Below are 26,447 nucleotides of genomic sequence, written 5' to 3'. Positions count from 1 at the left end.
GGTGTTTCATTTTAGCTGAACTCCGGGAATTTTTTATTTTTTTTTTTTACATTTGCTATGTAAATATAAACTATTTCTATTGACAACTGTCCCATGTGTGGATTCTGCTGCATTCAGGGAAAACTCTTACTTTTATTCCGCCTGTACAGTACTCTAAGTGTTGAACAACATCTAGCTAAGAGATTTCTGCCCCTTTCATACAGATGTATACAGAACAAAATATACCTCGATGGATGGATGAAAATGAATGTGCGTTAGTTTACATCCTCCTATATATAAGTCTGTGCAGGTCTGCAAAAACAAATAAAAAAAGTTTTGCATCCTGTTTCGTTTTTGCATACACAAACGGGATGGATCAGGTAAATGCTGATGTGAACGGGCGTATATCCCCCCATGTCAGTCCACCCAAAGAGATTGCATGCGTCTATTTTTCTTCCTTTTTGTGATCCCAATGGACATAGATTTTGGCTGTAGTACAGCTCTGATAGCGAGCAGGTCTCTCACTCTCCACCTTCAAAAAAATTGTGCATTATTTCACCGAATATAAGGTGTTCTGTAAATGGAGGAGGTGCAGATGAATGTCATGATCTCCCCTTGTACAATCACAGAACATCTTGTATTCAGTGAAATGAATGCAAGACTTTTTTTGTATGGACGAGGTACAAAATGAGCGATGCATTCACTTTCACAGCTGTACTACATCCAGAACTGTAGGTCTCTGTGCCAGATGTTTGGCACTTGCAGGGCTGTACAGGCTAAATAAAAGTAAGCATTTTCCAAATGGAGCAAAAGCCACACATTAGACAGGCATCAATAAAACACAGTTTATATTTACATGGCAAATGTAAAAAGAATCTTTTCTTCCTGGAGTTCAGCTTTAACATTTTTTTTTAATGATTAGTCTATCTGGGTGTGTGAAGTATGGCGGCAGATTTTATCACCATTTCTCAGGAAATGTTCCTTGACACTTAATAAGAAATTAAGGGATTAAAATTAATTATGAGTATAAGCAATTACCCGAGTAGCTATGATACAAGGTAACCATGCTTCCCAAGCTTAATGATTTACAATTCTTCATTAGCAGTCTACAACATTTTATAACCTACTTGCTTTAAAAGGGCTACAAGAAAGAAAAAACAATATTTGCAGGGAGACCTTAAAGTGATACTAAAGGTTCGTTTTTTTTTTTTAATCCTGTTCCTTTAAGATAGCGTACTGTTGGTTCACTTACCTTTTCCTTCGTTTTTCTTTTTAAATGCCTCCTTTTGGTGTGTGATTTTGAAACTTCCTGTTCCTCTTCTACAAGGTTGCCCTCTCATCCAAGCCGTTCTGCCTGGGGTTTACTATACGTGCGTGCCCCCTCCCTTGGGTCTACATGCCTGCGGTGAGATGCTGTCGGCGTTCACAGGCATGGGAGGCAGGGGAGCCGCGGGCGTGTCTAAGATGCTGTAGCTCCGCCTCCCATGCCATCTTAACTACTATGTGTTTATTAAGACTATGGGCGTGCTGGGGAGGCGGGAATGGGCGTGGCTGCTGGGAGCTATCCTGTGCACCGAAGGCTGTGAAAGACATAAGAACAAGGCTCGTTCTCATTCTTTCACACAGCAAAAAAGCGGCACTGCGTATGTTCAATGCCACTAAGCATCAAGGAAATTGTAGTTCCTATGAAGACGTGATGTTGCAGCAGGGAGTGCGCTCCAAAAACCGGAAGCCGAAGATATCATAGAGAGTCAAGGAGGAAGTGCAGAAAAAAAATACGTATATAACAGGTAAATAAAAAAATTCAGGAGAAATAACAGCTAGATTACTGATGTATGCAACATATAGATAGGATATTGATTAACCACTTCCTGCCCAAGGTACGTCCAGGGACGTCCTTGACTTTGTGGGGGTATATCTGAATGATGCCTGCAGCTACAGACATCATTCAGATATCTTCTTTTAGTGCCGGCGATTCCCTACACCATAAGAATGATCATAGCGGATGTTCCACCGCTTGATCGTTCTTATGGGCGGCGAGAGGGGACGCCCCCCCTCCCGCCACCCTCTGGTGCTTCTACCGACTCACCGCTTCCATCGGTGAGTCGGAGACAGGATCCACTGGCCCCAGATGGTGATCATAGAGATTTCTGGTGGACCAGATGGTTGCCGGAGTCTCTATGATCCTTTGGAGGCCAGGCTCGATGTTATGACATCACGCCCAACCTCTGCATTCAAACAAATGGCGGCGCCTCGGCTGGGAAGCCGAGATCGTCAATTTTTTTTTTTTATTTCAGGCTTCCCAGCCTAGAGGCGAGATGTGGGGTCTTATTGACCCCTTATCTCACTGTAAAGAGGACCGATCATGCCATATTCCTATTACAGGGGATGTTTACATTCCTTGTAATAGGAATAAAAGTGATCAAAAGTGATTTATTTTTTAAAGTGTCAAACTAAAAAAATAAAAACAAAATTAACAATAAAAAAAAAAAATTTAAAGCGCCCCTGTCCCCGTGTGCTCACACGCAGAAGCAAACGCATACGTAAGTCCTGCCCGCATATGAATTGAACGGTGTTAAAACCACACATGTGAGATATCGCCGCGAACGTTAGAGCGAGAGCAATAATTCTAGACCTAGCCCTCCTCTGTAACTCAAAATATGTAACCAGTAAAAAAATTTAAAGCTTCACCTATGGGGATTTTTACGTACCGAAGTTTGGGGCCATTCCACGAGCGTGTGCAATTTTGAAGCGTGACATGTTAGGTATCTATTTACTCGGCGTAACTTCATCTTTCACATTATGCAAAAAAAATTGGGCTAACTTTAATGTTTTTTTTTTTTTAAAGCATGAAACTATTTTTTTTTCCCCAAAAAAATGTGTTTGAAAAATTGCTGCGCAAATACCGTGCGAGATAAAAAGTTGCAACGGCCGCCATTGTATTCTCTAGGGTCTTTGCTAAAAACATATATATGGGGGCGTGTCCTGGCAATGGAGGAGTGAGGACGTGCATCGCTGCAGCTCCGTCCCGCCGCCGCACCTGATCACAGCCATTCCAGGAAATATCACAGCCAGCCGACTCCTGACATGTCCCAGAGGCACCGGACATCCTCATACCCACAGCGGAGTGACCGATCCAGGCAGGGTCAACTGGATTCGTTCCTGTCCGGGACCCGGGTACAGAGCCGCGAGGCTGCAAAGATGGCGCCGACCGGGAAGGCCCTGAAATCGAGCAAGGCGCAGACTGCTGCTGCTCAGCCACCACAGACCACCGGATCCCCTATACCTTCTCCAGGTTCGGTGAGTGGTTCACTCCCCCCTCATTCCCCAAGCTCTGCTGCTTCCATGGACAGAGGCCCCGAAGCCCCAGACCCCCTGGAGGACATGGATATCAGACGCCATATTTGGTCTCTCCCCACTAAGGATGACCTAGAAAAGTTTGCTGACAGGGTAGAGAAGGCCCTCAAGGAGGACATAGCACAACTGAAGGCAGACACCTCTCACCTGGGGGGCAGACTAGAAACTTTGGAACAAAGATTTGATGACACTCTCCCTGTTATTACCATGCTGCAAGACAAGTGCACCACACAAGATCATCAGATTGAGGCCTTGCTCTGCCAATTAGATGATATGGAAAATCGCAGCCGCAGGGCTAACATCAGGATCAGAGGCCTGCCTGAGGTGACCGGAGCCAAAGACATTATACCAACCCTGGAGGGTATCTTCAGAGAAATACTGGGGCTCCCAAACACAGTTGCTATCGAGATAGACCGGGCGCATAGGGCCCTTAGGCCCCCTTCCCAAGACATGAATAATCCCAGAGATGTCATATGTAAGCTACACAAATACACATTAAAAGATCGCATAATGCAGAAAATGCGAGGCAAGCCCTATTTCGACTTTGATGGTGCCCAGCTTGCATTCTACCAGGACATTTCCAGACGTACTCTTATGCAGCGAAGGGCACTTCGTCCACTGCTAGAAGCCATACAAGATGCAGGCCTGTCATACCGTTGGGGCTTCCCGTTCTTCCTTCAGGTGACCAAGGAAGGCAAAACTGTTACCTTACGCAACAAAGACGACTTGCCGTACTTTCTGTCCTCACTGGGATTAGATCCTGTAGACTTTCCAGATTGGCGCGGCGCCTCGGACTTTCCGGCACTCAAGCTTCCACTTTCCCAACCATGGATTCCAGCCCCTCGCAGGAACCGCAGAAGAGACCGGCGACGTCAAACGCCTGACTCCTCACCAGGCCCCGCAACTCTGAGAGACTGATGGCCTGCCTTGGCCTGTCCCATCATGTTGGCCCTCTTTTTTCACTCTCCCTTGAAACACCTTCTGGCCTCCCAAACTCGATACTACTCGAGTACCTGAGATGCTTTTGACCCAGTCCCGCCCTATCACTTTTAAGCCTCTAACTCCGGTTAGATACAACTACCTAGCTAGACATAACCGATACATGCTAGGAGCACGTTCACTATTTGCCCTGGACATTGCTTAAGCTCACTTAACTGGAGACATTACCCAATTTAATTCATCTGAATTTCCTCCCTATACTGCACACTATTAGGTGCGGTATACGGACGTGGTGGTGCCCTCTCGCCTTCCCCCTTGTTGGCTCACGTTCCCCCACATAGGCCAACCTTCGTGGTTTTTCTTTTTTTTTTCCCTAGGTTTTATTCCCCTTTTGGGACCCAGGGTTCGTGGTCTGATCCCCCCCCCATAGGGGACGGGATTAAGAACATGACCCTCAGATGTTATACAAGTCCGAGTGGCTTTGGATATGTTGTTCGTTATGTGTTTATCTCTGGTTTCTCATATCTTTGTCTTTCTTCTCTACTTCTCCCCGCCTTTCCTCCCTCTCTCCCCTTCCCAGGAGTGATCCGTCGCATCGACTTTCGCACCAAGCACACCGCCTCCCAGACTGGTACGTCCATTCTCAGACCTACATATGGATACTCTACAGGTAAGCTCATATAATGTCCGGGGTCTTTGCTCCCCGTTCAAACGCAACAAACTATGGGGGGAGTTAAAACGATTGAAGACTCAGGTGGTCTTTCTACAAGAGACCCACTTCACACCCCAGTCGCTCCCCAAATTACCTACTCACCTATTTAATCAGTGGTTCCTGAGCAACTCCCCAGTGTCCAAGTCTAGAGGTACAGCCATTGCCATACACAAATCATGCCCCTTTCAGCCCACTGACTATAAAACCGACCCTTTGGGTAGATACGTATTTTTGAAAGGCAAAATTGCAGATCTCACCTACACGTTTGCGACGATCTACGCCCCCAACGCCAACCAGCTCACTTTTATCGACACGACTCTGGATCAATTGGCCGAATTTAAAGATGGCCTCTTGATCATAGGGGGAGACTTTAACATCAGTCCAGACCCCTTGATAGATACATCCCACGCGAGACCCCCACACTCATATATTTTTCTCACGCACTTCCGTAAGACACTCCAATCTCACTGACTGACGGATAGCTGGAGAACGTTGCACCCAACAGATAGAGACTTTAGCTACTACTTCAAGGTACACGATGTGTACACAAGAATAGATCATATTTACGTGGACCCAAACGCCCTAGAACTTTTGCAAACGGTGTCCATCGGCAATATCACCATCTCTGACCACGCACCAATCACAATTGGCATTACACTACCCTTTGGTACTCAGAGGGCCTGGACATGGAGACTAAACGAAAATTTACTGGACGACGAGGTAGTAGTAGAAGAGATCTCTAGCACATTAACCCACTATTTTAGAGAAAATCTCGCAGACGACACTGGAGAGGGAGTGGTTTGGGAAGCCCATAAGGCAGTGGTCAGAGGGGAACTGATTTCTAAAGGGGCTAAACTTAAGAAAATGCTTCGAGCAGACTTCCAGAGAGTACATTCAGCTCTCCAAAAGGCTGAACTCCAGCATAAAGCTTCAGGGGGTGCTGAGGCATTGAGGAAACTTACTGAGCTGAGGGAGTTGTTCCTACGTCTCTTAGATCGCCAATCCCGTAAACAATTTAGATACATGTCCCACAAATTTTATGAACAAGGGAACAAGTGTGGTCGCATGCTCGCTAGAAGTTACACTCACCCACAGGGGACTTGCTAGTGCAATCTTCTAAGATTGCTGCGGGCTTCAGAGAGTACTACGCTAATTTATATAATATAAACCCAGAGCTTCCAATTGACTCCCGTGACACTAAAAGGAAAGCAATACAGGAATATCTAGCATCGGCAGGCGTCCCGTCCCTTACGGAGGAACAATGCTCCGATTTAGAATCGCCGATCACTCCGATTGAACTGGGGGCAACAGTGGAGTCCTTGCCCAATGGGAAAAGCCCGGGCCCAGATGGTTTTACTAAGGCTTATTACAAAACCTTCTTCCCGCAGCTAGTGGCTCCCATGTGCAAGTACTTCAACTCCATAGCAGGAGGCAGGGCCATCCCATCGGAAGCCCTGTTGGCTCACATTACTGTGATCCCGAAGGAGGGCAAGGACCCCACTGTCCCCCAAAGTTACCGCCCCATTTCCCTTCTCAATTTGGACATTAAAATTCTGGCAAAGATCCTAGCCAACAGACTTAAACACCTCCTGCCTGGAATCATCCACCCCGACCAAACAGGTTTCATCGTAGGTAGAGAGGCACGGGACAACTCCCTCAGGGCAATTCAACTAATACACTGGGCCCGTACCGCTCTGACCCCCAACCCTATATCATACTTTCGACAGACGCGGAAAAGGCGTTTGACCGTGTCGACTGGTCATATCTAGAGGCGGTAATCAGGTCCCTAGGGCTTGGGCCGAGGATGATATCCTCCATCATGGCTTTATATTCTACACCTTCTGCACAGGTGAAGGTAAACGGAACGCTCTCACCCAGCTTCCCAATCGGGAATGGCACGAGACAGGGGTGCCCCCTCTCGCCCCTGCTGTTCGCCCTAGTGCTGGAGCCGTTGCTTCGCACTGTGCGAAATAGTAGAGACATTAAAGGCTTGCAAGTAGGTAACACTGAACATAAGCTCTCGGCTTATGCCGATGATGTTTTATTCCATCTCTTGGACCCCCTGATTTCACTGCCTAACCTGATGAAGGAACTTAAGCATTTCGGATCTCTTTCCAACTTTAAGATAAACTACTCAAAATCAGAAATCCTGCCCATTCATTTGCCTTCTCACCTATCCACATCCCTGCGAGCTGCATTCCCCTTTATCTGGACAGACTCATCCCTGCATTACTTAGTGATACAACTAACAAATAGATTCGATACCCTGTATGCGACTAACTTCCCCCCGCTGATCATGGCGATTAAGAAAGACCTATCACACTGGACACGAACTGCCTTTACATGGTTGGGACGGGTGAATATAATAAAAATGAACGTACTACCTCGTATACTCTTTTTTCTGCAGATGCTACCGATACCCCTACCTAGACTTTTTTTCGACAAGATGACCAGCATGCTGAGTTCATATGGCATGCACGGAAACCTAGATTGGCCCTAAGGATACTTAGACGCCCAAAATCTGAAGGCGGTTTAGGGCTTCCCGACATAAGACAGTACTACAGAGCAATTGTCCTCCAGAGGATACTCAACTGGCGTTTCCACACCCACTCAAAACTATGGGTTTCCCTTGAAAAATGCCTGGCAGGCAGGAATTTATCCTTTGCCCCATGGTTGCCGAAGGAGCACAGAGGGCTGTCTGAAACGACTTCCCCGCTGACGGCACAGGTGCTCTCAGTCTGGGATCGGATGAATTCACTCCTTAAAATTGCACCCCCTGTGTCCCCACTTGCTCCTTTAGGTGGATTCCTATGGTTCCCCCCAGGTGAACAAATGGCCTTCTTTGAACCCTTGGTGGCGGATGGAGACGCCAGTTGTGGCAAATTTATGAAAGAGGGTAAACTCTTGAGCTTCGAAGCCTTACAGGCTAAAATCGAGGCTCACCAATGAATTTTTGGAGGTACAGACAATTACATCATTTTTTCGAGAGACACGGTCACACAATTAGAGATCCTCTATCCCTGACCCCGTTTGAGCAACTTTTTGTGCAGGAAGAACCCATTACCCATATGGTGTCAGACTTATACAAGCTACTAGGTTCGACCGCCCAGCTGCCCAAACCTATTTACATTAGAAAATGGGAACGAGACTTGGGGACCGAATTCACTGACGTACAACTGTCTCATTTATACTACCTTACACATTCGTCCTCCATAGACTCCAAAGTACAAGAAACAAACTTTAAGATAATGTCCCGCTGGTACCGGGTACCAGAAGACCTAGCCCGCATTTATCCAACCAGGTCGGATCTCTGCTGGCGGGGCTGCGGACATAAAGGAACGCTCACCCACATATGGTGGAACTGTCCTAAAATAGTACCCTTCTGGACTGATATAAAAGACCAGATAAAAGTAATAACAGCTATAGAGGTTCCTCTCTCTCCGATGCACTTCCTCTTACATATTCCCCCAATCTCACTCAAACAATATAAAAAAAATATACTGCCTCACCTTTTGAATGTGGCAAGGCGGCTGCTCCCAATTTATTGGAGGCAATCCAAAGTCCCCACAAGAGAAGACTGGATCAAAGATGTGAGTGCAGTCCGAGAGGCTGAGGAATGGCTAGCGACATGTAGAGGGTCCCGAGCACGGTTTCTCGGCATTTGGGCACCCTGGTCTGAATACACCACAGACTCTAGAGACATACCCTCCAGTCTAGATATTGCTCTATTAGAATTAGCAGACCCAACCCTACGCGCTCGAAGGCAGTCTAGACCCTAGACGAAGGGGGCTCACCCTTCTAAACATATAGCTTCCCTTCTCTTGTCAGAGGCGGTGTGCTTGGAGGCGAATGGGCTGCATCCACTTTCTGGAAAACAGGTACGTCTGGATTACTCCCCTCCCCTGTCCCCCCCCCCTACCTTCCCTCCTCTCTCTTCTCTCTTCACTGTCCCCCATTGTTTCAACGTTTATTGTAAGGCAAATGTAAGCAACTTATATGCTATACCTCAATGATTTATAGTTTAAGTGGTAAGCTGGTGTGAGATTGATGGTCGTAAACACTTAATGATACAGCAACCATGGGATAAGCCTCCTATTTTCAAGGAGCTACTTATAGGTTCGCTTGGATGGGTGGGGTGGCTCCCGGGTACCCTAGAATGTGTGGGGGGAGGAGTGAGGTTAGTAGGAGGTTCTATGGCCCCCCTCTCTCCGACCCGGCCACAGGAAGGGGACCTAACCTTTAATGTATCACTATAGGTGATCCTCCCTGGGTCATCCCTGAAAAGGGAGTTGCTCCCAGGGGGGATTAAACGTGCGGTATCCCCCACCCATCCAATAAATACACCCATACATTTGCTACCTGATTGCTGTTGGTAATCAACTAGCTGAAGGGAATTTGTCTCAGTCAATCCCACCTAACAATCGCTAGACGTGTTCTATTTTCCATGATGTCTCTTCCTGTTTTTGTTTTTTCTTATTATTTTTGCTTTCTTATTATCTTTGTTCAATGATCAAACTGAACATGCCAGACCCTGATGGGTCATTGATTTTATCCTATTGTAACCTGTTGGACATGTCTTGTTCTCTGTTTTTTTTTTGTCCTTTGATAACTAAAATAAAGATTATTAAAAAAAAAACAAAAAAACATATATAATGTTTGGGGGTTCTATGTAATTTTCTAGCAAAAAAATTATGAATTTTACATGTAGGAGAGAAATGTCAGAACTGGCCTGGATGCGAAGTGGTTAAAAAAAATTTGGCTTTACAACCCCTTTAAATGGGTACAGAGAAGCTGATGTTTGGCATGTAATCACGTATTAAAGCTCACATTTATTTTAAAAAAAAAATCTTTATATATTTATTTATTTTAGAGAGAGTGCAGGATGGTATAAGTTAAGTTTTAAATGCGATCAGTTTCCCCACTATGAGAAATTTCAGCTGACTTCCTGTTCGGTCTCATATCCATCACGAAGAAAAATAAGTTCCTACACTTCTATTGACTATAAAATATGTTTTTATTTTTGCTTTTTTCTCCACTATGCATCCTCACAATTTTCTACTATTACATAAAGTACCTAAATTTAACCTATTCCAATATATTGGGCTGCAGCGCAAAATGATAGTGACCGTGTCACTAACTTAAACAATTGCAGGTAAAAGTAAATAAACATTTTAAATGCTTATTGCAATGTTTTCCTTTTTGTAAATGTTTTCTTGCAATGTGCCTTTCAACTTGTTTGAATTTTACGCAAAGAGACAATTCCTTAGCACAGCCCCCTCCTCCTCCCTGCACATCATAGCCCTATCCTCCTCCTCTGAAAGTGTCTCATCTGTGCTGGCCAATCTCGTTTGCCTCTCTCCTCTCTACATAAACTTTTATGGAGCTGCCAGGGAAGGAGCGAAGAATACTAGAGTATAACTTGAGTGAAAGCTTGGAGTCTGTTGTAGCTACTGACAATGCCTGTATACTTGGGAAAGTGGATATGTAATGCTGAACCTTAGGGTTGTCCTATTGGTATTGCTAATAGTTTTAAATTAGTGTTGACGCATAATGTCTAGTGTTAATACACCATGTCTAGTCAGACTTGAAGCTTCTAAACCCCAGATGACTTCCACAATTTTCTTTGGTTTGTAGTACAAAACAGCATATTTAAGACTCAAGCCACACCACAGACTAATAGTCCATATACTATTTTATTCCAGTATAGGGTCAGGCAAAAGACCAAAAAGAGGAACCTACCATGTTTCGGGGGTCCAAAAATTCCCACCAGGTTTCGCAGTCTAAACTGCTGCTGACACCTGCACCTAATAGGAAATTGGTAAAAATACTATTACCATTTTACCCTCAATCCAGTTTGTATACAGTGTTACCGATTTTCAACCCTGATGAAGGACCCCTTAAATGCATGGCTTTCTCTTTTTGAAATTCGACTTGACCAGTGGTGTGGAGCTTCCATTTTAGATCTGCTGTTTCATCAAATCCAAGATGGCAGCAACCAGCAGTAGTCTTTGAATTTTTGGAAGTCTACACAAGGGCTTTTACAAGTAAAACATGCATACACAATACAATAAATGCATATTTAAGGAATGTTCCTGCTACAGGGTTTCTTATTAAGGATTATGCAAATACTTTGTGCCACATTAACTAAATCTTCTTGCTTTACATGGCTGTACTGATTGAACTGTGGTTCCATGGGTACAGCAATCATGGAAAGAGCTAGATTATTTCAAAGAAAAATGGGACTGCAGCATTCCGGCACTTCAGTGATATCTCAATATTTCAAGATGCATATAGATAGCATAGCAAATACTGCTACCTATTTAGTAAAATCAGTATTGAGAAAAAAAAAAAAAAGTAACATCTTGCAGTTGACAGAAGTGCTTAAAGCTTTCCATCTCCCTCTCTCATTTTTTTTTATTTCAAAGTATCTATACTACACATCTTGAACAAATTGTTTATTTTACTTCTAGTCCTTATCCTTTACTAAACAGAAAGAAAATAAAACTCCTGACTTCAATAAAAATAAATGTATATACAATGGATGACAAAATGCTTAAAGAGATGATAGCTTTCTTATTAACCCCGTGATCAGGAAGTATTAAGATTTTAAACTAGGACCAAGGGTTAAGAGGCCTCACTGTAAGGACACTGAGCAGTTATCCCCGTGGGAGCAGAGAGAGATTCCGCAACATGTGGGACTTATCAAAGCATGGCCAAGAACAAGGCTCTGTTTTCCTGTTTAATTGATCTGGTGATAACGTTAACGGAAAAAATGCAACAATTAAACCTGTAGTACAGTGTGGAAGTAAGGATGAACAGATGTCACAATTCTAAAAAATTTTTGCAGTAAAATGACTGACATATGGTGACCTACACTACAGTTTTGTATGGTAAACTATATAAACCTTACCGTCTTAGGCAAAGAGTTTAGCCTTGTCACCAGCCACAAGTGACTGCTACAGACAACTGTTATACTGTTTTTTCTCATGAACCTCAATGTCTTTGATAGGTAAAATCAGGACACTGAGCCACGATCAATTCAAACTTATATATGCGTCATCAAGATGGATCAAATGTCATGGGCTCAAAATTTGTTGATTTTAAGGTTATTATTCCTGAAATGTCAATTGGCAGATCAGACAGATTTGAGTAAGGAAAGGTCTGACTGATGTCTTGTTCTCTCATTAAATAAATAAACAAATGATATAATGCCTACTTTCTAAAGTTCTGCTCACTCAAAGATAAAAAAAAAAAATTTCCTTTTTTTCCTAAAACAGGAAGAGGGGTAATACGATTTGCTGTGAAAACGTCACTATTTCCATATTAAAACCAATAAAAAAATACCATTTTGTCAAAAATCCATGTAAGAAACAAATCACATTCATATTTAAAGAAGTTCTAAGATTACTGCATACACTTTCATTTTATAACATAAGCGTTGTAATAGCAATACAGACAATAGCTATTTTTAACAGTTTGAAATAAACTTGCTTGAAAAATCTCCTTTCATGTTGTGAGTTATGCCTGTCTGCTGGACTCTCCTTTCCACAACTTCCTGGATTCCCTGCCTGCTTTAAGACTCTGCTCCACTGTTTACTTTCAACTTCTAAGGACTACATATCCCATGGTACCTTGCAGTCTGCAATTTTCCTGTACTTACTCCACCTCTTAGCTCCTCTGTAGCCAGCAAGGCAGGCTCTGCGAATTCTCAGTCACAGGGCATAGTGAATAAGTGTCACAGAATTCAATAGGTAAATATGTGTGGGGATCTTCACAAAGTACATTTACAAAATTCAAAATTCAAGATCGTTCAGAATAATAGCAGTAGGCTAGAAATTATTGAAATACAACATGGAAATGAATATTACATTTTGACCATCGTTACGCTTTAAAATAAACCTGTGCCCAGACTATGCCCATTTAAGTATTTGCGTATTCTAAATTTGAACAAAAGCATTTTAAAAACAAGCTTGGTCTCACATTGTGGAGAAATTAATCTTTAAAGTTCACAACAGAAACACTAAAATTACAGTATGTGGTTGTACTACATGTGTGCTTTGGGATGCAATTCACATTGCAGCACACAGAATGTTACTGTGCTGTTGCTTGGCCTCTGTACATGTGGATGTTCAAGTTCTTCCCATCTCAACGACTACTGTGGTATGTTCAACCGGACTGCCAATAAGCCTTCCCCCAGGACTGGTGATCTGCATGATCACATTATTATTCTCTAGCAGTATACAGTATATTGGTTTCATTTTCCTTAGAATTTGAAAATACAAACCACAAACACATAAAATTATACTGGTCATGACTCATCAGGATAACACAGTTCTACCATATACTGTGTACTTTCCAGAGTACTGAACTAGATCTATGGATGAAATGAGGGTGCATTTTTTATTGTCATAAGATCTACATACACACAAAACACTATAGCTCATACATCATTAAAACTAATGTCTCAGAATGCAGTCTGGTAGCCATGAAATTGTTTTAGGCATATCAACAAAACAAGCTGAATTGCATAAACTTTCTGAAAGGACTTGTCAGACCCTTACATGGCATCTGTGCTCTGAGGAAATCCTAGGACTGCTAAGTTTTCCAGTGTTTTATCTGGGACACCTGGTGTGGGTGTGCACGTTTAGGAAAAAAAACAAACAAAAAAAAAAACAATGAATCATACCAACTTCACATCAATTAACCAGATTTAACAGGTTCATGCATCTAATCTTAAAAGGGTGGAGTTAAAAAAAAGCATAAAAAGTAGCAAACTGTAAAACGGTATTTCCAGGTTTAGCTGCTTAGATACACAGAAACAAATAGCACTGTATGCTTAGTATGCACTCTTGTGCTGGGTTTGAATATGTACTGCAGATATATGTGATCACAATGTTGGATTTAGATTACAGGTAATGTGAGCTGCTACATTATAGTCATGAATAAGGAGGGAATTTAGGGCAAAGGAAGCACAGTGTTTATGGTCAAAATGTAAAATCGAATTCATTTCCACAATGGATTTAAAGTATTTTAGCCTACTCCTAATTAAAGATGGCTTCAGGGTTTGGTGCAAAACTAGATTTGGACTGAATTTTGCTTTTTCAGAGGTTTGGAGTCAATCCAAACTGTTGGTACCTTCTGTAACAACATCCCACAATGCATTGCAAAAAAATATCGTTGGCCAAACTCTTGCACCACTTTGTCCAAACTCCCAGACCGCACACTATAAAAGGCTGCTGTCCCAGCAGCCCTTTGTATGTTGGAGTGTAGTAAGAGTGAGGGACAGCTGACAGTGCTGTTAGGGAGAGAGCGTTTGTTAGGGTAGTGTGCACCAAAGCACAACGTCCCCCATATAGCTCTTGCCATAGTTGTTAATAAAACCAGGGATTAAATCCCATATTTACATTATGTCTGGAAGGCCTACAGGAATAACAGAGGCTCCTGTGCAGCTATCATTTTCTGTGTCCGCAGGTCAAAGCAGTGTTTGAGGCACAGCATCAAGAGCCAGAGCACGCAGAGGAGGTAGTGGAGCAACTAACCAAGCCTTCATCATGCTACTCTTCTGTAGTTTCCTGCCTAGCTGCCATGGATGCAAGTCACTGGTGTCCCCAGGTCCATTCCCCAGAGCTCAGTTGTGTGAGTCTTTTTAAACACGTGCTGCAAACTGCACCATAGTTATTTACAGTCTTAAGCAGGGAAGACAGTCAGCAAAAAAACATGGACACAGCCATGCTCTAATTCAGTCAACCCCACCCTACTATCTCCAGTTTTAGCATTGAGCAGATAGGTCTCTCTTCCTTCATCTGTTAGAATGAAAAAAATGTACATCCCCCCAGCCACTCTCATGCACAGCGTTTCAATGCCAGTTTAGCAAAATTGCTGGCTTTACAGCTACTGTTACAGCTATTGGAGCCCGCCTCCTTCTGTCAATCTGCAGCCTGTGCTGTACTGCAGTGTCAGGTTCCTTGGCCACCACTTTTTCACCATCCCTGCCCTCCATCATCATGTGGAAGTTAATGTTTCCACATCACTGAACCTTGTGGTCAGCTGCAGGGTCATGTGGACACAAGGTCCAGCAGATATAGGCAGGTATGTTGTATCTCGCTCATGACCCACTGGGTCACTTTGCTGGCTCCTGGGATGGATAAAAGGACAGGGGCACACTGGTGCAGCCGGTTGTGCAACTTCATGTCCTGACAGTGATGGTGAACAGATCAGTTTCTTTCACCACCTCCCCCTTAATGCCCTCTTTCGGTGAGTCATCCTCAGAACCACCAGTCCCCCCGGGCATTCAAGAAGCTATAGATAAGATCCCTTTCACACTAAGGCGCTTTGCAGGCGCTATTATATCGTTAAAAATAGCGTCTGCAAAGCACCCTGAAACAGCGGCTATATTCACTCCAGTGTGAAAGCCCGAGGGCGGTCAGAAAAAGTCCTGCCAGCAGCTTCTTTGGAGCGCATTAGGAGCGGTGAACTCACCACACCTAAAGTGCCCATGCCCATTGAAATCAATGGGCAGCGCCGCCGAACCGCCGGCAAAGCACCGCTGTAGCAGTTTTAACCCTTTTTCGCCCACTAGCAGGGGTTAAAAACTCCCCGCTAGCAGCCGAATAGCGCCGCAAAAACGACGGTAAAGCACAGCTAAAAATAGCTGCATTTTTAGGCCCGGGGCGGCTCAGTGTGAAAGGACTCTAAATTCCCATGCAGTTTTGCAGCCTGTATACCTAGGGGACAGGAGCCACACTAATGCAGAGATACTATCAGGTCTGAAGGGGCAGGCCCAGAGGTGGTTAACCCCATGACATCCTGTGCCAGGAAAGATTGTGTGTAATAACAGCACCAACCTGCGGTCCATCCGTCGGCAAGGAAGGTTCACACATGTGCTTTGCCTGGAACACATCTCAAACCTAGTGGTAAAGTAGCTTCCGGTTGGGTACTAACAGAATCTTCTGAGGTATGCCAGAACAGTTTTAAGCTATGTCATACCCAGCCAGTGTTCAGCTGAGTGAAATTCAGTGTGAAACTTAGCGGCCTGCACACCATCTGATATGTGATATGCCCTATCTTCTGCTCAGATTGCTTTATGGTCCACTGGTGTTGCATGAGGTAAGTATTTAGACAGCATAGAAAGTTCAGACCCCTGTCATAAATGTATAAACACCTAAAAAATACATTTATATTAAGCATGAATGAGACCTACTATATGGACATTGCATACACTTTCACAGCATTGTAACAGCAATACAAACAATAGTTATCATTGACAATCGAACATAAGCTTACTTGAAAAATCTCCATTCCAATCCACCCTTCTGTCGTTGGTGGACAGCCATTTTTAGGTCTCTCCAGAGATGCTCAATTGGGTTTAAGTCAGGGCTCTGGCTGGGCCATTCAAGAACAGTCACGGAGTTGTTGTGAAGCCACTCCTTCGTTATTTTAGCTGTGTGATTAGGGTCATGGTCTTGTTGGAAGGTAAACCTTCGGCCCAGTCTGGGGTCCTGAGCATTCTGGAGAAGGTTTTCGTCCAGGATATCCCTGTACTTGGCCGCATTCATCTTTCCCTCGATTGCAACCAGTCGTCCTGTCCCTGCAGCTGAAAAACACCCCCACAGCATGATGCTGCCACCACCATGCTTCACTGTTGGGACTGTATTGGACAGGTGATCAGCAGTGCCTGGTTTTCTCCACACATACCGCTTAGATTTAAGGCCAAAAAGTTCTATCTTAGTCTCATCAGACCAGAGAATCTTATTTCTCACCATCTTGGAGTCCTTCAGGTGTTTTTTTAGCAAACTCCATGTGGGCTTTCATGTGTCTTGCACTGAGGAGAGGCTTCCGTTGGGCCACTCTGCCATAAAGCCCCGACTGGTGGAGGGCTGTAGTGATGGTTGACTTTCTACAACTTTCAACCATCTCCGACTGCATCTCTGGAGCTCAGCCACAGTGATCTTTGGGTTCTTCTTTACCTCTCTCACCAAGGCTCTTCTCCCCCGATAGCTCAGTTTGGCCAGACAGCCAGCTCTAGGAAGGGTTCTGGTCGTCCCAAACGTCTTCCATTTAAGGATTATGGAGGCCACTGTGCTCTTAGGAACCTTAGGTGCAGCAGAACATTTTTTGTAATCTTGGCCAGATCTGTGCCTTGCCACAATTCTGTCTCTGAGCTCTTCAGGCAGTTCCTTTGACATAATGATTCTCATTTGCTCTGACATGCACTGTGAGCTGTAAGGTCTTATATAGACAGGTGTGTGGCTTTCCTAATCAAGTCCAATCAGTATAATCAAACACAGCTGGACTCAATTAGCGGACCTCCAGTTGTTGCAGAACTACAAGTCCCATGAGGCATAGCAAGACTCTGACAGCCACAAGCATGACACCCAGAGTCAGAGGCATGATGGGACTTGTAGTTTTGCAACAGCTGGAGGTCTGCTAATTGCATATCCCTGGTATAGAACCATCTCAAGGATGATCAGAAGAAATGGACAGCACCTGAGTTAAATATATGAGTGTCACAGCAAAGGGTCTGAATACTTAGGACCATGTGATATTTCAGTTTTTCTTTTTTAATAAATCTGCAAAAATGTCAACAATTCTGTGTTTTTCTGTCAATATGGGGTGCTGTGTGTACATTAATGAGGAAAAAAATGAACTTAAATGATTTTAGCAAATGGCTGCAATATAGCAAAGAGTGAAAAATTTAAGGGGGTCTGAATACTTTCCGTCCCCACTGTGTGTGTATATATATATATATATATATATATATATATATATATATATATATATATATATAGCATTTGCATGATAATTTTCTCTTATTCCCCCTGCAAAGTCCCACAAATATCCACTGATGCTTCTAGTGAAGTCTATTACAGCCTTCTGTGATGTGGAGGCAATGATGCTGCACTGCTTTCAAATTCAGAGCAGGATTGCCACTCTTATGAAGGCTGTGTCTGCTTGCACTACAGAGTGGATGACAAATTTTTGCAAGGTGCGTGGCTATCAGCATTTTCACCTTGTCAGTCCATACCTGGCCCCACCTAGTCATGCCCACATGTTTTTCTATTGACTGCACTACCTCTGTTGCTGAACCCCCCTCCCTCCCTTACACACACCAAGTTGCAGTGTCCGGGGTGGGTGCGTATGAGACACAAAAGAATGAGGTTTTGGCTCAGTCAGTGAAGGTATAGGAAGTTTTTTTGTGCTTGTGCATTGCACAGCACTGGATTTTGGATTTGTTTAGAGGTTCCTACAGGGGCCTTTGGTTGTACTTTTAACCACTTGGCGCTGACGCTACAGCCAAAAGAGGACTTACAGCACGTACATGGACATCCTCCCGTTGTCGCGCTGCCTGCCAGCCCCCTGGGCTCATGGCTGATCACAGATCGGGTAAAGGGCCAATCACGGCGGGCCTTTTACCATGTGAACGTGATCAGCTGTCAGCCAATGACAGCTGATCATGGAAGTAAACAGAAGCCGGTTATCGGCTTTTTTTTCCCTCACGCTGTCAGCATGAAGAAATGAAGAAAGCTGTTAACTGGCTTCTGTTAGAGGGACATCAGTCCCCTTAGTGCCCCCTAGTGCTGCTAATCAGTGCTGCTAATCAATGCCCATCAGTGCTTCATCATCAGTGTCACTTAACAGTTCTGCCCATCAGTGCAACCTCTCTGTGCCGCATCTCCATGCCTCCTGATCAGTGCATACCAGTGCCACCTATCAGTGCACATCAGTGAGAGAGAAAAATTACCTGTTTGTAAAATTTGATAAAATACGTATTTGTTGTTTTTCAAAATTTCTGGTCTTTTTTTGTTTGTTTAGCAAAAAATAAACAACCCAATGGTGATTAAAAACCATCAAAAGAAAGCTCTATTTGTGTGAAAAAAAGTCATATGGGTACAGTGTTGCATGACCGCGCAATTGTCATTCAAAGTGTGAGCGCACTGAAAGCGGAAAATTGGCCTAGGCAGAAAGGGGCTATAAGTGCCCAGTAAGCAAATGGCTAATCAAATCAGTAACACTGACCCCCAGAGACATACGTTTATCCCTTTATTGAGCTTTGTATACTCAATATCTTACCTACAGCCAGCATGACAGTGTCAAATGTATCCTTTCCTTCTTTAGCAGAATCCATGTTTTTCCAGGTCACCTGCAGTTTTCCACTCTCCAGCTTCTCTACACTTGATGGTATACATTTTTTTAAGAACTTTGTACCATAAGACTCCATGTAATCAGTCAACAGCACCGCCATTTGCTGTAGGAAGGAGATAAAATGCAAGGTCAACAATGGAATCATCGACATATATTTAAAGTCAGTAACATATTGTCACAGACCAATTTTCAGCAGACCGCACCTGATCAAATCCCCTGAGAGGTATACTTCTAATCATGGTGGTGGTATCCAGGCCAATTCCAGTCAAGAATCCTGCACACTCAAGTGAAACATCTAAAGTCAATTGGTTATGGAGAATAAAAAACTGTCACTTTTAAAAGTTAGCACGATCTATGCAAGAGGTGTGAAGACAGCAATTATTTTACCTGTGCAAAATACCCTCAAAAGGTTGCTGCTAGGGCTCTGGATCTAATGTTTGGTCCATCACTTTGCAGTTGTCAAGGCCCATGTGACGAGAACAAATTCAAGCACATGTTTAAATAAAGTAGAATCTAAAGTGGAACTTCACCCTAAAAAGGTAAGTTCCGCTTTATGTCCTCCTCCCCTACTCTTCCTCTTTTGGAACTTTTTTTTGGGGGGGGGGGAATAGGGTACCTAGTTATGGTGTGTACCTGCTCCCACTTCTGGTCAGATTGCCTATGCGATTCAATTGGAAGTTCGACAACCCCCCTACTCTAAAGGAGTCACAGCCGGCTTCCCACACGAAACATTCTGGTGGCAGGGATCTGAAGATCAGCAAACCACAAGCCTGGGTGAGGAAGATTCTGGATCACTGGACAGATAGTGTCCTTTTTTAAAAATTCAACAGTTACAATATTTGTAGCTGCCGGCATTTATTTTTTTATAAACAGAGTGAAGAACCGCTTTAAAGTGGTCCAGTGCTTTACAAGCCAAGAAACAGGTTTGCTTTTATCCCTCCCCAGCACCCTATTCAGCCACTGGAAGTAAAGGAAAGTCCTGTGTAAACTAGAGTCACCGAAGTTATACCTTACACATGGCTATGGACTTCCCGTGTGACGCTACCAAGCTCAAAGTGATTGCAATAATTTGTATAAGTAAACAAATCGTTACAGTAAAGAATATAATGCATGTATTATGCTTTGGTGAACCAAGCACTTTAACTTTCTATGCACTTTAGACATTTGCAGTTAAAAAGATAGAGTCCTGGGTTCTTTTCCAACATTCCAAAATGCTGTGGTCATTAATTTGCAACAGATTTCAGCACCTAAAGACAGTAGAATAAACTATCAGGTGACTACAAGCTTCATTTAGACAGTAGCTGTAGCTAACAAACATGTGCTGTCTATTATTTCTACTACATGAGATAAAGATCTTTATTTTATTACTGTTTATTTATTACAGGTATGCATATAGCGCCACCAATTTACGCAGCGCTTTACATATATATTGTACATTCACATCAGTCTCTGCCTGCCATGCAGATAGTGCTGTGGTTGGGATTCAAACCGACGACCCTAGTGCTGCTAGGCGGAAGTGCTAACCAACTAACCACTGTGCTGTATAGTCTAATTGCTATTTATGTAGGCTACACAGCTCTTCCTTCAGACCTGTCTAAAGCTGGCCATGGAAGGTTTGAATTGGAATTCGAACCATGTATAAGCAGGCTGATTGATCAACTTGGGTACAACCAGCATGTTGGATTTTTAGGATGAGATTGTTGCCAGCGGCTATAGCCGATAGCAATAATCACTGTTCTTCTGACACAGACAGCTACCCCTGCCTCCCCCTATCCCCCCCCCCCCCCCGCCAGGAGAACACAATAGCTCCACAGGAGGGATTCCCCCCATCATATCAAGAAATTGTCTTTCCAGCAATCCCATCTTTGGCCAGCTTTACATATTTGCACCATAATCTTGCTACTGAGCACCAAGGGCAAATCTTTAGGGATCACAGTTTTCATAAAATGACAATCACAGTAAATGGCATCTTTCTTATAGGGCCTATTTCTGGCCAAAATAGTAAATGAACCACAGATTTGCATAAGAGTTTATGAAAACAGTACATAATGAAACTTTGCTGAAGTTTTCTGAAAATGCATGTTGCCCGGCTGTAACTAATGGATTTACTGGCAATACTTTCTCAGTCACTGACAGAAACAGGTACGCAGATTAGAAGTTCTGAATGCACTTGTTGCATCTGAGCAGCAGTGATGCAGGAAATAATGGAACCACTGGATCAGCATGAAAGCCAGGTGAATGGCATTTTCTGAAAGAAGTCCACGATGGCAGCCCATATATTTCTTTCAGGGCAGCCTAAGTTAACAGTGGTCAACTGTAACAACGTTTCCATGTATTCATAACTAATGAGAATCACATTTCTAAAGACATTTGGATGAAATAGTCCTAGCTACTGCGCTGCGTTACCAGAAATTGAAGTACTCTTATTTATACCCAATGACAGGACCAGGGTGTTACAAATTTTCAAAGAAAATAGTATGGAGTATATCAGAAACGAGAATAAGCAGGACTGATGAAAAGGATACAGCTGGCTCCAACTACCAATCTGTCAAGAGAATAAACAAAAAAAGTACTTTACTGTGTGCTGTCACATAAATACCACACCTCAATAATATCCTAATTATTGTATGATTACAAGATTAGAGATGTAATCTGTTCTTCTCTCAAAGGAAAGGGTAAACAGAACGCCCTCCAAGCTCATAAAAACTGAGTAAATGTGAAAGAGAGGAGCCTCATATGGAACAAGAATCAGATTTCAATGCTACATAAAAAATTCAAAATGTTTGATTAACGGCAAAGAGGAATTTGGCGTTACAGTTTAGTATGCTGCAAATCCATCTCAGTACAGAATGTTTATATATTTATAACATACATAAACAGCTATACTTTTTTTTTTTAAATCACAATGAAAAATAAGCCACATTACAATATGAAAAAAAAAAAACTAACTATAACAGAAAAAAAGAAAGGAAACAAAAATAAAAGACCAGCAAATTTAATTTACTCCTCTGAGAAGCATTGCTAGCTTAAAGTCTACATAGACGAGTACAAACGGCAGCAAATAGCTGCTGACATTGTACTGTTCTGACAATCAGGCTCTGTTCACATTTTTGTTGTACGGTTTTCATGCGTTTTTCATGCACTTTGATGAGTTATGCATCATTATTTTGGCCGATGAAGACAAAATATTGTATATACAGTTGCTAGGGGGTGGTGGCTTGTAATCATGTGACATAACACACAAAAATGCACGATACATATGTTTTTCATGCGCCCCATTAAAGAGGTTCTAAAGGCAGAAGTTTTTTTTTACCTCAACCGCTTCAGCCCCGGAAGATTTTACCCCCTTCCTGACCAGAGCACTTTTTGCCAATCGGCACTGCGTCGCTTAAACTGACAATTGCACGGTCATGCGACGTTGTACCCAAACAAAATTGACGTCCTTTTTTTCCCACAAATAGAGTTTCTTTTGGTAGTATTTGATCACCTCTGCGGGTTTTATTTTTTGCGCTATAAACAAAAAAAGAGCGACGATTTTGAAAAAAAAAAAAAAAAAAAAACACAATATTTTTTACTTTTTGCTATAATAAATATCCCCTTTTTTTTAAAAAAAAAAAGCTAATTTCTTCTCAGTTTAGGCCGACATGTATTCTTCTACATATTTTTGGTAATAAAAATCTCAATAAGCGTATATTGATTGGTTTGCGCAAAAGTTATAGTGTCTACAAAATAGGGGATAGATTTATGGCATTTTTATTATTATTTTTTTTTTTACTAGTAATGGCGGCGATCTGCGATTTTTATTGGGACTGCGACATTATTGCACAGTTTAGGAGATATTCACTATATACGCTTTTGCTGACGTCATAGTGCATGCGCGGGAGTGACGTTAATCGCGGTTCCGGCCAATTACAGCGCTGGAGCCCATGAACCCGGAAGTAACTACGGTGAAAGATGTCAGGCGTGTACTCGGTGTGCCGGTGCCGATTCAGGGCATCGTTCTAAGGTAAGCATTTCATAATGAGCTAGTATGCGATGCATACTAGCTCATTATGCCTTTTTCTTGCAGGTTTATTTTTTGCTGGTTTGTTTTTTTTTTTGGAGATTTACAACCTCTTTAATAATGCAGTATATATTAAAAGTGGAACTCTAGGAAAAGAGTTTAGTTGTGGATAGAGTTGGGGAAGTTTAAAACTACCCTCAGGTTTGTTACTGCTGTCTGTGTCCCCTGTTGGAGACATTTCCGTCTTGTGCCTTGATGACTAGTGTCCCCAGATAGGACACAAACAGCAGTAAAAAAAAAAAAACAAACAAACAAAAAAAAAAAAAAACAATAGACTTATAAATCAATCCATCTCTGCACCTTAACTGAAGGCAGGCACTTTTCGGTGTACTCAAAGCAAAAAAATGCCCAACAGTGTCTCAGGCTCTTGTAACAGCCTGTGGAATAAAGTACTATAAATGCAAATAGTGATTGCAATTGCTGTGCTGCCATCTTGGCATGTAAATAGGAGTTTTTTTTCCTGTCAAACAACAAAAAATTCACACAGTTACTTGATACGACAGTCCACTGAAACATATGCACAAGAACTCTTTTGTGACTGCCACTTAGTCACAGAAATCCCAAATTCAAACTTGTTGCTCATTTACCATGTGATCACCATATCATGTGAACATCATGAACGTATAGCAAGTTATACTGTTAAGGTTCACATACCGTATGGCTCTTTTGACTTAAATGCCATTTTATTTTTGGTTGTATTTTGGTCATCTGAATTGTTTTAGTTGTAGTCGTATTTTAGCCAACTAAAATCTAAAAGGGTTTAGTGAAATTGTAATGCATAATTTAAGCACTTCTCTAGAGTTTCCAAACTCATTATATACTCCTGGAGTAAAAATCTAATAATGTTATTAATGGTATTAAGGTTTGAACATGCACTGCAGATACAGATTTAGCCTCTGCGATATATAACCAGTTTTAATTTTGACGTCAAATTTCGATTAAGTTTTAGTCATAGTCTTTTGACTAAAATGTCATTTAAGTTTTAGTCGTAGTTTAGTCATCTGAATTTTTTTAAGTTTTAGTCGTATTTTAGTGTTAATTTCATCGACAAAAATATTTTCGGCAACGATATTAACAATGCTGGACCTAGCAGATCTTTGGACTTTGAACACGTGGTTGTATTCTGGAATCAGATATCCTGGTTACCAGTAAGTAGGAGAGATATGTTTCATCCTGGTGCTTCCCTAGCAGTAAAGTTTTAGTTGGTTTTCTACTTTAAGACCAAGGCACGATCACATTTTGAAAGCCACTGTGCTCTAGTTTTCAGACTCAGCGGTTTGTCCATGCTCACAGTGCCTAGTTTGTAAAGGATTAATGGGATAATTATCACATGCTGTTTACATAGCTCAGTGGACCAAATTTAATAGTCAGTATATGGCGTCACACAGCTTTACCAGATTTCACCAGCAGAAGGTATAGCAAGTGACATCTTTCTGTAAAATAGAGAAGCAGTGCTTGGCGCATCCCTCAGTATTACTACAATTAGGGGGATTTCCTTTTAACCTGGAAATCTCCTTTAATGCATTGCATCTTTTCATAAATACCTTAGCCATAATCTCTGTATGTTTCTCACAAAGATAAGTGTTTACAGTTTACAAGAGCGGCAAAAAGTGTTTGTTCACTGCCTATCATTGTAATTACTGCTCTCACTTTAATGGCCACTTGCAAAAATCTTATAACACATGTTTCACTCTAACCAACATGTTTGCACAACCATAAACCATCCCCTCCCTTCTGCTGCAGGTCTCTGTTTAAATACGGTTAAAGGCTTTCAAACATCCCTCATTTCTGGGGTGTTTAGTTAGATATCAGCCATCAGGGACATGAAATGTGGGTGGCCTCGTCATAGGAGATCTGTGCACCTTTGGAAGGTATCAGGATAACGCCGGAAAACCCCATTTTAACGTCACTTGTAATCCCTCTTGCTACTAATAATATAATTCCCTTTTAAGAAAACAAGCATTATACCTCAGAGAACAAGGCTGGAGAAGCTGTTGGGGCCAGCAGTAAGATGGCAGATTCCATGAGCTACAGGTGACAGGAATGTGCCTGGGGTAATTGTCTGGAGTACAACAAGTGAAGCTTCTCAGACAGCTCAAGCTGACAACTGCCCAACTATTGTAAAGCTAGAATTAACTGATATTCTAGCAGATCAGACCTGGATTTACATAACTTAGCAAGGAAGAGCTGTACAGTCAAAGGCTTGTGGCAGTCACCTGAAAATGAACTGACTATAGGAAGTGCTGTATATGTTTTGGAAAAAGCACAGGAGACTGATAACATCATTACAGCAGTTTGTATGTAATTTATTTTCCATATTTACCATATTTTACCAAGAAGTTAGTTCTGTACAATTACTCAAATTAAGAAAGGGCAACTCTTTCCTATGTAGAGCATGCAAAATAGATACACTATATTACCAAAAGGTATTGTGACGCCTGCCTTTACATGCACATGAACTTTAACCGCTTCAGACCCGGAAGAATTTACCCCCTTCCTGATCAGAGCACTTTTTGCGATTCGGCACTGCGTCGCTTTAACTGACAATTGCACGGTCGTGCGACTTGGCTCCCAAACAAAATTGACGTCCTTTTTTTCCCACAAATAGAGCTTTCTTTTGGTGGTATTTGATCACCCCTGCGGTTTTTATTTTTTGCGCTATAAACAAAAAAAGAGCGACAATTTTGAAAAAAACGCATTATTCTTTACTTTTTGCTATTATAAATATCCCCCAAAAATATATTAAAAAAAACTATTTTTTTTCCTCAGTTTAGGCCAATACGTATTCTTCTACACATATTTTTGGTAAAAAAAAAACAAAAAACGCAATAAGCGATTATTGATCGGTTTGCGCAAAAGTTATAGCGTTTACAAAATAGGGGATAGTTTTATGGCATTTTTATTAATTTTTTTTTTTTTTTAAATGGCGGCGATCAGCAATTTTTATCGTGACTGCGACATTATGGCGAACACATCGGACATTTCTGACACATTTTTGGGACCACTGTCATTTATACAGCAATCAGTGCTATACAAATGCACTGATTCTTGTGTAAATGACACTGGCAGTGAAGGGGTTAAGTGTGTCCTAGGGGCGTGTTTCTAACTGTGGGGGGCATGGCTGTGTGTGACACATCACTGATCTCTGCTCCGATGACAGGGAGCAGAGATCAGTGACACTGTCACTAGGCAGAACGGGGAGATGCTTGTTTACATTAGCATCTCCCCGTTCTTTCTCCCCATGAGGCGATCGCG

General features: G+C 42.4%; 1 protein-coding gene across 1 annotated transcript in view; it reads right to left on the bottom strand.

Annotated features, from left to right (window-relative positions):
- Positions 1–26,447, bottom strand: part of TXNRD2 (thioredoxin reductase 2) — a 185,084-nt gene that overhangs the window by 97,854 nt on the left and 60,783 nt on the right. The window contains exons 9-11 of the mRNA XM_073628864.1: positions 21,655–21,674; positions 19,333–19,424; positions 19,058–19,232 (exon numbers count right to left, since the gene is read on the bottom strand). Coding sequence (XP_073484965.1) covers positions 19,058–19,232; positions 19,333–19,424; positions 21,655–21,674 — 287 coding nt within the window. The remainder of the gene's footprint in view (positions 1–19,057; positions 19,233–19,332; positions 19,425–21,654; positions 21,675–26,447) is intronic.

The sequence above is a fragment of the Aquarana catesbeiana genome, linkage group LG01 (genome assembly GCF_042186555.1).
Source record: "Aquarana catesbeiana isolate 2022-GZ linkage group LG01, ASM4218655v1, whole genome shotgun sequence".
Lineage (NCBI taxonomy): Eukaryota > Metazoa > Chordata > Amphibia > Anura > Ranidae > Aquarana > Aquarana catesbeiana.
Note: the sequence above shows the minus strand (reverse complement) of the source record. Positions and strands in the feature narration are given on the sequence as shown.